General features: G+C 41.2%; 1 protein-coding gene across 1 annotated transcript; it reads left to right on the forward strand.

Annotated features, from left to right (window-relative positions):
- Nucleotides 1-7,906: 7,906 nt before the first annotated feature.
- Nucleotides 7,907-11,013, forward strand: LOC117240239 (trypsin-3-like). The gene is made up of 7 exons (XM_033506212.1): nucleotides 7,907-8,091; nucleotides 8,536-8,675; nucleotides 8,810-8,907; nucleotides 9,221-9,380; nucleotides 9,460-9,570; nucleotides 9,654-9,803; nucleotides 10,232-11,013. Exons 1-7 carry the CDS (start codon nucleotides 8,028-8,030, stop codon nucleotides 10,481-10,483), a joined length of 975 nt encoding a protein of 324 aa, XP_033362103.1. The 5' UTR covers nucleotides 7,907-8,027; the 3' UTR covers nucleotides 10,484-11,013.
- The last annotated feature ends 1,862 nt before the right edge of the window (nucleotides 11,014-12,875 follow it).

Genomic DNA, 12,875 nt, shown 5'->3' on the forward strand with positions numbered 1-12,875 from the left:
ATAAAGAGAAGACAGTTTGATCTATTTAATTCTAAATAATTGCGGAAGTTGCTCGTTTCTGTTGCAGCGAGGTGCTTCCAGATTTAGGCGTCCACTTTCTCGTGACTCAGCTATATTCGTAAAAGTTTCCTATCGTGAGCGTACAAAGTGCTTCTGTGAATCACTGTAGGTGCATAACCCGAGTCTTGTTAAAAGATCGTCGTAATTTCATAATCCCGGTCGATTACGCAAGCCAGCCGCAATGCTCTCCCCTAATAAACGGTCCTCCGGCTGGTTGCATTATATAGAAGACGGCCGTGAGCGTCCGGTATTTCGCGTTATTGTGCAGGGGCCGACGAACGGGCTGCATTGTCGTTTACCAAGGGGAAAGGGATCACCATGGATGTGGTCTGGACGTTAATGGCATGTGCTACGGTCCGCCTGTAAACGCGACCAGCCTGCATTGCGGCTGCACCTGCACACCGTTGCGATTCCAAGCCGCGGTTCACATTGTAGCTGACCGCACCGACTCGTCGTCGCTCGTCCTCGTATATCGTGTATGCGAACACCTTCTGCCGGATGCAGCTGGCCCATCAAGGTGAGAAAAGAACAATCGTGGACAGGTTTAAAAGTCTTTCTCCTTTTTAAAACACCGGTCATCCACGTGTCTGCGTTCGAATGCGTCTCAACTGGATGTCCCTGCCTACTCTGCACTTCTTTCAGTCGTTTGCCCATGTTTGATAATCGTTCGAGCTATCTCTTTGAGTTGTCAATTTTTGTTGCTTTTAGACAGTGTTGAGATTAGGCGAAAAACAGTTTTGATTCCGCGTGAATCATTTTTAACTACTCCTTCGAATTTTGTCGACTTACAAATGCGGTATACGAGCTCTATTCCGTTCTTGATCATCGTCATTAATTGTCAATCGTTATTACGAAATGGAACAAGAAATCACTATGAACAAAAGTTCAATGAGTTCGTGAGTTTGCGCAGCTTTCCTGTTTATTTCTACCATCTAGGAGGTCCCATTTTCATTATCGTTTTTATTTCCTTGAAACGGGCCGTTGATTTTGGAATATTCGGAACTTCAGACACACCCGGAGACGATAAACTTTTTTTATTTCCTTCGATAGATCACGAGTTCTGTTTTTAAAGTTTCTTCTTTCTGGAAGAGGGTCCGAAGAAGCGAGTGACAGAGAGCGATAGTTAACGATGACTTTCTTATGGGTGTTCGCCATTAATTCGTACCACGCTCGTTCCTCAACCGGCACCGGATGAAGTTCCGCGCGTCCGTCACACTCTGATTCCCCTGAAGCGTACCAGCCGCGAACCCGAAAAGGAAGCAAAGTGAAAAAAAGAAGCGAAAAACAAGAACGAATGTACCAGGGTGGAATGAAAGAAGCGTGGAAAGGGGAATATCGGCGAGGAGGCGGTAGGAAGCACGCCGCGTTATTGCACGCGACTGTATGGTTGCGTGCATAATCGAGGGCCCCGAAAACGTTCGAAAAACACCACGACGCCCGGTTCGTTCACCCCTGAAACGAACTTTCTCCTCTTTGTTACTCGTCCCGATCGAATCTACGCGCCCGATACCATCTACGTGCGATTTCTCGACGCACCTGTAACGCTTTCACCGTATCCCGACGCCATAACGCTTCATCATGGTCGCAAAATTCATCTTTTCCAATCCACGATTTATAGCACCGTGAACGTCCGTTGCATCACGGGTCGTCGCCTCACACGGGAACAACGTCCGCGATACAACGAGCAGACGCAATGTTCTCACGAAATAATAGCTTTTATTAATTCGCTTGCAAATTCTTACCCACAAATATTGATGCACGAAGATAATTTGTTGAGAGGAAAAAGGTTGGTTATCGTAATGTCCCAAAATTCAGAAAAGGAATAGCGATAGTTCTCGAATGGTTTACAACGCCTCGACGAAATGTATCGTTCCAGTTCAGAGTTTAACAGCTTAAATACCACAACTTTCGTTTGCTATTGGATGTCATGGATAGTGTAACAAAATGTTGCTCGTGTATTTCGCTCATTTTACTGTGTATGTGAATGGGTTAAGAGGTTAACGATTAAATATTTCATCGGAATGGAGGATGTAAGATATTACCAGCGAATCACTTCGGCGGGAAAATTCAACGTCTCGGAGGGAAATGGCCCCGGAGGTGAAGCGAGGCTTTGAAAAACTTCCTGCACCGCCTAATGGCACGAGAAGTCGAACGGGGTCTTCTAGTATTTCCGTCCCAGCCCTCCTGTTCGTCAAGGAGAACACGCGGAGGGTGTATCCCGATCTCATTCCCTTAGGACCGCGTCAAGCAGACAACGATTGCTTGCGACTTGGCACACGAGGTTCCCCAAAACCAGTGAAAAAATTGTGCGACTCTGTGGGGAAGCAAACGATTCGTGTCTTCTTTGATTTGCTCGTTTGTTCGGATGAATTACAACAGGACGGTGGAAGTTCGTGCAAATGGTACATTCAGGATTGGCCTTGAAAAAGATTCCGATATATGGAATTATAAATAAATATTACCAATTGTTTGGTAATTATTCGTGATAACAGTCATAGCATATCTTCGTATTGTTCGATTCATGATTATTACAGTTAGTTGGAAATGGAAGTCGTGAAATTTGGCGTTTACTCGCGTCCGTAATTGAAATTACAGTTTCGAGACATTGATCGGGCATCTGAAAATTATCGGAGTTGCCTCTGTCGCAGGCATGGACCTTCAGATAACTGTGATTAATTCAGCAGGGAGTAGAGATGCAATCTCGATGTCATTTGCATCGTGCGACTTTTTGAATTCCTGGTAACAAGCTATTGATCGATGTGCTACATCGGCAAACGCAACACGGTATTTGGTGATTAATAACGTAGCAAGTAAACGTTTAATTTCGTCTGGTTCGAGCAAATTTCATCTGAGCAAAGACTAAGAAGCATCCTCGATCGTTGGACGTTCATCGGAAAATCATTAGTGAAACGTACGAGCATGAGGAAAGATTAAATCCATCGAGACTCCTAATATCGATTTAATCCTACGTGTTACGAACAAAAATCTAGAGAAAATGGACGACCACGTCAGAATAAGCAACCGTCGCGTTAACGCATTTCCCCGTAATATCGAGAATTATGTAAATGTCGGATGTTACGAGCGAGCTGGGGTTGTTGGTTAAAATCGAAGCGTTATTTACGAGCGAGTAGAGGCGGAATTCGAAAGCGGACGACACTTTTCCCTCTTATTTTCGACATTATGCGTCGTTAAATTTGCACGCTATCAATGTTTTCTCTCGCAGAATACAGGCTTTGCAACGGGGATTCTTAAATCTTTAAAATATTATAATTGGCACGTTGTACGTCTTTCTCGCCTCTCCAAGAGTCTCGTTTAATTTATCGTATCCTTTGCACATGTTTGTTTTCTTTACTTTCCAAATCGATTGTTGCAGAACGTTCGATTTTAAGGCACGTCATAAGTCAAAGAGGATAAAGAATCGCGTGTTAACGGCAGCCATCAGCGGTGGCAAATGGAAAGAGGCGCAACCCAATTTCACCGCGGAGGAAAGAGCTTCGATTGCCACATACTGGCAGCCGTCACGAACACTTCCACCGAGAGGGAAAAGCTGCGGGGGGGAAAGCTCGTCGAGCGACGACAGCCCGTCCCATCTAGATGAAAGTGTGACGAAACCCATACAATATTCAACCTTCGCGAAACCTTCTCCATCATCGGAGTTTTAACTTTGAAATTCAACCATTTCACCGACCATCCTCTACCTTAATTTCTCCTGCAAAATAAATTTCATATACATCAAATTAATTTCATATTCGTTAATATTAGTTTTAGGTGTATAGAAAATTTCGTTGCTTCGAAATTTCGAATAAATGCGACAACGTCGATCGTTAAATCTTTGGCTCGTCTTTGATTATCGATTTTTTCACGGATTCTGTCTTCACGCTTTTTCATTTTCTATTTTCTTTCCTCTGCTGCGCTTTCATTCTGCTCGTCGTCTGCTACTCGTCCAAAGATCATCTCTATTTCGCTGTTGTACGCCGAACTATGTTCGTATAATATAATAAATAGTTAACATAACGATAATAATAGTCGTTTTTAAATTTATTCAACTACGAAACGCTATGAAACGTAACCGGTGAATGGAAATCGATTTCCGAAAGGTTCCGATAATTAACTCTGGCCTCGATGGAACGACCAATCAGTGGAATCGAAGGGAGAAAAGAAACACACTGCTCGTTATTGCAGTTCCCGAAGTAAAACGGTGTTTGCATGGGGAACGGAAGAGGTTCCGTTCTGGCTGTTTCCATCCGTCGTCCACTTGGCGAAGCGTAACGACCAACCAAGCCAGCCAGCCAACCAACCAACCAGCCAGCCAGCCAGCCAGTCAGCCAGCCAGTCGGCCAGACGATGGACTGGGAACCGTCTGGTAGACCTTGAACGGCCCTTTAACTGGTTGCACTCCAGTCAAGGTTGCCTTCTTCCTCTTTCCACGCCGCTGTTGCGCCCGCGGCGCAAGGGACCGGATGAATAGGGTCGTGAGTTCGCCACTTTGTCAAGGTCGTAGCCAGTCAGCGACGTAATGTATTTCATAGACCGATAAAAATCATACTCGAAGCCTTTTAGTCGGGTGATTTTTTGGTTTCGGTTGATTGAAAGGACATGGAAGTTGCCACGAAGGTAAAAGGACGTTATTAAATGATAATTGCCTTTCTATAGAGTTTCAGATTGAAGTGGACAGTGAAAAGGACTTACGAAGACTTTGATTTTACCACGTGTATAGTTACATTATGTAGTGATATATTATTAACGTCGTTGTTCTGTCTCGAAAGCGATCATTATATTTCTATTTCTATAAACCGCGTATCGAAGAAGAGAAAAAATGTCCATGCGGAATTACAAGAAGATCCAGACACGAACGCAAAGTGACGAGAAAGCGTAATCGATGACTGGATGTTGTGTGATGTATCTACGCACGAATCGTATAGCTCCGTGTCTGACAACGAATGTAACCAAATAACGTTCAACATATACAGCGAGCTGGTTCAAGGGTAGATCGACCCGAGACAGCATTCCTTATCATTACGTCCCATAAACATTATCCTCGGTTCCATCGAGAATGATTCCTCGACCCGGGTACAAGGAATCGAGCGGAGGTAGCACGTAACCGACCTGTGGGAAGGACGAAGAGGTACGTCGAAGGAGGAACTCTGGAGGAAAGAAGACGAAGAGAGAGACTTGGAAGGTGGCCGTAAACGGTTCCAGTAGAAGAAAACAAACCAGACTTGAAATTTCGCTGTTCGAATAGAAATTTTCCATTCGATATTTTATACTCCATCTACGCTATTCGTTATCACATTATGAATTTATTGATCGTAATCTTTGCAACTATTATCGATTACCTAACGAGATCTTCGTGATAAAATTTCATTTAACAAAACATTGATTTCTCTTAGTATATGCGTTATATATAGCTGTGGATACACGTTTCTATTTTCTCCGAATATTTCTAACGACGATACTTACGAAAATTAACTTTTTCTCGCTTGCATTCTTTCGTAAAAAATTTAGTTTTTGCCTTTGATTCCAGCACGCTTCACCGTAATCGAAGAGAAGAAAATTTCTATGAATTCTGACGCGAAGATTCGCAAGGATTTTTCAACACGTCCACCGAAGACGCCATTGAACAGCTAGTAGAACGAGTATCCAATATGCAAAGTGGTCGGTCGGTGAGCGCGCGTTTCAGGTACCATCGGCGTAACTCACCGGAATATCGTTGCTCGTGACGGGCTTTTCGAGGGCGCGAGTGAGAGGCGTCGCGCAAGAGAGAGTGTACAGAGCTGATAGGAGCCACCATTACCCATCCCCGTATTCAAGCAACCCCGTGTACAAGCCCGTACAACCCCTGTATACAATCTCCGCGTGGCCAACAGGCCGGTCGAGAGCTCCGGGCCATTCGTTGTCTAGCGTACCGGTCGCGTTCGATCGGACTACCCTTCCAAAGCTTCCGCCAGATGCTAATTAACTGTTCGACCTGATCGAACCAGTCGACTTCACGCCATTCTGTTCAAGGATTTCATTAGAATTGCATTATCACATACATATCGTTTGGCGATCTACTTCATTGAAACTTTTGCCACGACGACGTTTCAAGAGACAGCGTGAGATAAGGTTGTTCGAGTTAATTGCGCTACAAGATCTTAAAACTCGATCTTGAACTTCGTACAAAGTGATCTAACTTGTACACTGGCTGAGAAAAGGTATTTCAAGGCTTGCCATAAAAAACTTGCATGTATATGTTAAAACATTTCAAACTTTTATCGCGATTATATCGATCAAATCTGAAAATCCGGAAATGTACAGAGAAATTCCGACACGTATACAGTATACGCTATAAACGTATACAGTATAGATAATCTTAAACAGATAAAAAATGTTAAAAGTGGCATTGCCGATTATCGAAATCTATCGATATGATTAATATAACTTTCTATAAGCGTTCATATACTTTCGCGAACCACTGGTATATAAAATAAATTTGTCAAAGTTTCTTAACAAATGTACGATTACATAATATGCTACTTTCCTCGGTGATTTTATTTTCTTTCGGCTATCTGTAAACGCGAACAAACTAATCTGAAAGATATCAATTTCATTCTTTTCTCGCCCTTCGTACCGTCTCCTTGGAAGGTTTCATTGCACGAAGACCAGATTCCACGACGAGCCTGCCGCGGAATGTTTGAGGACCCGTCGAAGAGAATTTACTCGTCGGGATTGATGTTTGCGTCAGGGAACGTAACTGGGTACCGAGGAAATATTACGCGGGGGGTTGTTTACGCTTCGCGTGTTTTGTTTATCGATTCGCGAACGCACGCCGACAAACCCTAGGGATGAAGGTCTTGGATGAAACTGGCTCGAAAGGGAGCCTTCCGATGCCAGAGGAAATTATAATCCGGTTAGACTGTTTTTCTTTGTACAAACAGAGAAGACCTTTGAATCCCTAAGAGAATCGCTGTTCGTTCCTCGACACGTTCACGAAATCACAAGTTCGAACATGTTAGAAATTTTGATTAGGAAGATCGATCACTGTGATTCACTCAGGTATTCGTACCTTTACGAATTTTCGTTTATGTAGGATATTTGCATCGTGTTGATAAGTATAATTATAAACGTAAATGCCATATAAATATAATTATCATCGTAATTAACATTTCATATACGTGTGACTCTGTAGATATCATATGCCACTAGATAGCTACCCGAATGAATAAGAAATCGAGTTCGAGCAACGTGACCTAATTGGCATTATTTAACAACGCTTTTATGAAATTGGCCGTTTCATGTGCAACGATAAGAAGCTAATAATAACAGGCATGGAAATAACCGATGCTATTATTCGTTTATCAGAAAGATATATCTGGTCCTCACTGAAACCTCAATTTCTCAACAACGATGATAACGAATTAAATTGGTAATTGTGTGCAACAAATCTTACTTAGATCAAGCTACTGTCGATACTGCTCGTTATCTCGGTGTTCTGGTAAATCGATGTACGTGAGAGTCCGCAAGTCATTGAAGCTAGGTCGATAGCATCGTCAAAGTGGATCAAACAGTCAGATATATCCACCACTTCGATCATTAAGAACGTCAAGGGAATTTACATGATTAATAGCGAATGGCTCGTACCAGATATGATTATTATTTTCGTAATAGATAACGTAATGGTCAAATAAAAGTTTTCCTCAAAAATTTTCTAGAACTAATACCTTTGAGAAACGCGAGACTCAATATTATCTTTTTTGAAGATGAACATTACCAATTATTCCAATTCTAATTGACGTATGTGATAACTGATAGATATCGTTTGAAGATAAATCCATTCTACCGCGATAACGAGATTCTTTATCCATTTTCATCGTATCGTGATCAGTCGCTGGCGGTGAGTGGCGAAGGAGAAGCAGAATTCAACACTGACATAGAAATAAAATATAATACAATAGAGGTGGATAAATAAAGAAATAATTAACAGCGCAATGAAAATGCGGATAATACGTCTCGTTTTGGCAGTAGCGTTCATCGTGAATAGCTTCGTCGATGGTAAGTGAACAATAAATGAATACCTTTTGATAAGCATCATTGTATCTAGTATAACAGTGTACATTGGTTTACGATTGTGCAATAATATACATATAGTTCAATGAAATTTTCTGCTCTTCCTATGTTCGTTTATTTTACGTCGATGTAGTTGCTTTAATTCACGGAGTTCCAGAAAACACTACATACACGCTTAAAGTATTTATTAAATACTTAATTAAGTATAATAACAAAATTTGTATGTAATAGAAATGTAAGTGCACAGTACTTACATTTATTAAGTACGAGTACAAAGATAAGCAATTGACTAGGAATTTCCTATTTCTTCAACCTTTATCTATTAATTATGGCGCAATTCATCGTGTCAATATAATTCTTTTGTATTAAGTTGTGAAAAAATGGAGAGCATAAGCGTGACGCGTGAACTTATTTAAACAAATGTTATAGGAGGCCTGCTTCCACAGTCGACTACTACTGAAACAACCGAGACTACCGTAAATCCCAATTCGCAGGTAGAATGGACGCATAACTTGCACGGACGTATAGTTAACGGGACAAAAGCTGCACTAAGGCAATTTCCTTATCAGGTATGCGTCGTATTTTTATAAGATATTTTCGTGTCGCGAATGTTTAGTTGCTCTATATATCAGTCGATTCTATGTATCGCGATAATGTGATTTGAAGAGTAAGTTAATTATTTCCTAGAAAATGTTTTTCGCAGGTATCTTTAAGAGAAAGTTACAGCAATGCACACTTCTGCGGAGGATCACTGATAGACGAACAATATGTGCTCACAGCAGCGCATTGCATGTTTGAGGAGTGAGTGATTCAAAATGTGCATTTCGTGCGTTTCTACTTATTTAAACTCGCCATAAGCGCGTAAATGTCAGTTACGAGTAAATTGCAGACAACGATGCAATTTCATCTATCTATAAGCGTGACAGAGGAGACGCAACTGGGACAGTTTCACTTATCAAATATTACTACGACCTCAATTTGAATAATTTATACGGTTTTGAACATTGCGTTATATTCTGTATATACTTGCATGTATATTTAAATTTCTCGTAACACATAAACACGCATAGTCTATTTCCGAGTAATCATTTTCAACATGGTGTCACTTTCATAGATATGACTCGCAGATACAGCCTTGGACAATCATAGTAGTTGCCGGAGACATTAAACTCAGTCAACAAAGCCAGACTGGTCAAAGAAGGGGCGTAGACAAGATTTATGTTCATCCCAAGTTCAATATGGAAACCTTGGAGAATGACGTAGCTCTTCTCGCTGTACGATATTATTTTTCGTAGCTTTAACAAGTATCGTCAATTTTCACAAATTTTTTCATTCGAATATTTACGTTTTCAGCTCAAAGTGCCATTTACATTAACGCCGGAAGTTAACGTTGCCCCTCTCGCGACTCATACCGCTGTTCCAGAAACGATTTGTCAGGTAGCAGGATGGGGTTATCCAGCGGAAGTAAGTCTGTCGGTTTGCATCTGCTATCATATATATATCTATTTAGACAGATCTAAATTTATATCGGATATTCTTTCGTTTAGGATTATCCAATTACCAGCGAGAACCTCATGTACATAGATTTGCCACTGTTGAGCCATACCACGTGCAAGAAACTTTTGGAGAACATAACTGATTTCCCAGCTGGGATGCTTTGTGCTGGATACATGGAGGGCCAAAGGGATGCTTGCCAGGTAAAGCACACATTCTATTAAAACGTCAAGCAACTCTTAACGAAAAAGAATTCGAGCAACGCTGACTATAGTAAAGTTAGGTTCGTTATTCTCGATTATGTACTTAGAGATAAATTAACTCTTTCACTGTGATGAAAATGGTGATGTATTACAATAACTATATTGTATTGCACATTTAAGAAACGATCGTTTCACGTGAGGTTTGGATGTAATTATTTAACTATTGCTTATCGTATAGTTCCTGTATGGTAGATTTTAAGATGGGAAATACATAACGACTCGTGTATTGTCGTCGCAATCATAAATCTTAACAATTTATAATTTTCGACTTGTTCGTACCTCGTACAGGCTTCAGAGCGAAACATTTAATCGTAAAACGTTAAAAAGAGTTGAAAGTAGTTCTTTTGATTTTCTTAAATGTTTCATAGGGCGATTCTGGAGGCGGTATGATCTGCAATGGATTTCTAACGGGTGTGGTTTCCGGTGGAGATGGTTGTGCACGGCCACGTACGCCTGGTGTCTACACGGACGTCTACTTCTACAGACTTTGGATCGCCTCGCATTTAGACACAAACCCAACCTCGCAATATTCACGTAAAAAAAATAATTCTGGCTCGGAACAGGTAGTGACCACAACGTTGCTACCCTCGGTTCTACTGTCAGTACTGTTTCATATTTGATATGAAAAAGATGGTTGCTTTGTTCATTTCGAAATACTACAGTAGCGTCCTCTTAACTGCGGTAAGTTCAATATTTTATCGCTTAAGTTACCAGAGAAAATACATTAAACTGAGTAACACCAAGCCCAAAATACAGAAACAGCTTACTGAACATATCATCACAAGTATGATTAAATCCTATAATTTAACGACTGATAGGAATACGACGAAGCCCAAGCTAAGTGGACACTACTATAGTTTCGACGAGATCAAGTTTTGTGTATTATCTCATAACGAGGCTGCAAATGTTTATGCAATTTCACGTTTATATCAATCTGATCAAAAAAACAGAACCTACATGAAAATTTGTTTCACTCAGTAAACATTATATCGAGTATTTCAATTAGAACATTTTACATAATCCTGTGTGTCATATACGTTTAAGAAATATTTGCATTTTTACATTCGCCATATACTACGCGTAAAGATCCGCAGATTGCTCGGAGTGAGATCACTATTTGCAGACGAAGTAATAAACGACTAACAGATAAGTGGCAATTTCATTTCTCAATGATCGAATCTCTCGTTTCCATTTATGGAAACCCGTATCGATCGAAATGTCACGTTTCCAACTCTGGTAAAGTAGGAACCTTCGGAATTCCACGGTTTGATCACTTAGACGAGCCAGGCGAGTCACGGTGTATGACTTTTTGGCGGTTGGCTCGCGTTAACGGGCAAAGGTTAGCTTGGAAAACGAAAACGAAGGGATCAGCAGAAAAATACACATCTGGCTGGTGTATCCATTTGCTTTGATGTGGAACGAAAAGCTTCGACGTGGTAGACACGTAAAAAGCTCCTGGCTATTTAATACGAAGCTTCAGGGAGAACGATAACGAAAGGTATCAGTGGTATTGCCGATGGCAGCGTTGAACGATATCTCGCCGCGTCTGACGATTCCCGGCCGTTTCTACTGAATTTCACGCTCCTCAAAGGAACGTTCGTCTTGAGATATTAGAAGAAAATATTTATCCATGCTCGACGGCGCGGGGCAGAAAGTTGATGGATGTACGAATCGAGCCAATTACGGGATAGAAATGTCGATGTAATAGGATCTCGATGGAATGAACCGCGGAATGCGAATAGGGTATGTTTTCGTTCGATCGGTTGCATGGTTTCTGTATAATCATGGTTATTTTCTTGGGGCAAAATAAATTACGACGCGACACGATAATTTATACCGATAGTTTATCGGGTGGAATCATTGATCGTTTTTTGGTCTTCAATGAAACAGTCGATTCCATTGAATTAAAATATATCTTTTATCTTATATAAGATACGATAAGATTTAATATCTAATTTTAATTGTATCGTTCGTTCGGCATAATTTCTGGTGACGGATATACAGTGGATTATTAAATCTTTGTTTTCGTCTATAACGATTAAAATAAAATATATTTTAACCAGAATGTATAAGCTTCGGTGCAAATACGGTGAAAGCATCGTTAATCATTCTAGTCTTTAAGAGAGAGAGTTCGATTCTTCCACGTATAATTGGATTCGACTGCATTGTTTCGGCTCTTGTCGCGTGATCGCAATTTCCGGAAGGAGGCTTCCGTTTCCGAAAGTTAATCCACGTCGAAACCCGAAAGATGGAAAGATTGTTCGGAAATGTTGCGGTAAGGGCATCGCGGATCGATCGACACGACGACGGAAACAATCGTAAAGAGGCGTGCGAAAGAAACAGGGAGGGCGGGGAGTGGCGAAGGAAGGTGTACAAGGGTGAATGTACAGCCTCGAAAACTGCGCATTTCGCGTGATAAACGTAACTTCTAATACAGGATATCCTGCGTGCCTCCTTCATCTTCTTTCCTTCGAGTTTACCCACGAGTTTTTCATGATGTTACCTTCCCTGGATTTTCAGCACCCTACTCGCGACCTCTTTAATTTCGGGATCGAATAAGAATTCATTATAGGACGTAATCTTCCCCGCTTCGCCCCCAACATCACGGGGATTTTAAATAAATTAAAAGTTTACTTCTTTTCGCCGTTACTTTGGCCATTGTTGAAGACGAAGTGGTTTCAAGGGAGAAATCGAACTCCAAGCCCCTTTCATTTCCCTAATTACAGCTCCCGGAAACGAAGAAACAGAGAGGTGCAAACTGGAACTTTCAGAAATCTATTCGTCGGCCAACCATGTCGTCTCGGAGAAGTCAAACTCTACCAGAAGTGGAAATTTTCCGGGAGTTTTCAGACTTTGAACAGGTGGATGGGGTTTCGACTGATATTTTCCTGGAGGAATATTGCTATTTATATTTCTCAATATTCTCGCAGTGCGCGGTTCAAGTTGGACTTAATGAAATTTTCGCGGATTATTAGCTTCGAATATCGCACAGCTTCTCTCACACTCTCTCTC

This window comes from Bombus vosnesenskii, unplaced genomic scaffold (assembly GCF_011952255.1).
Source record: "Bombus vosnesenskii isolate JDL3184/JDL3185 unplaced genomic scaffold, Bvos_JDL3184-5_v1.1 scf7180000014579, whole genome shotgun sequence".
Lineage (NCBI taxonomy): Eukaryota > Metazoa > Arthropoda > Insecta > Hymenoptera > Apidae > Bombus > Bombus vosnesenskii.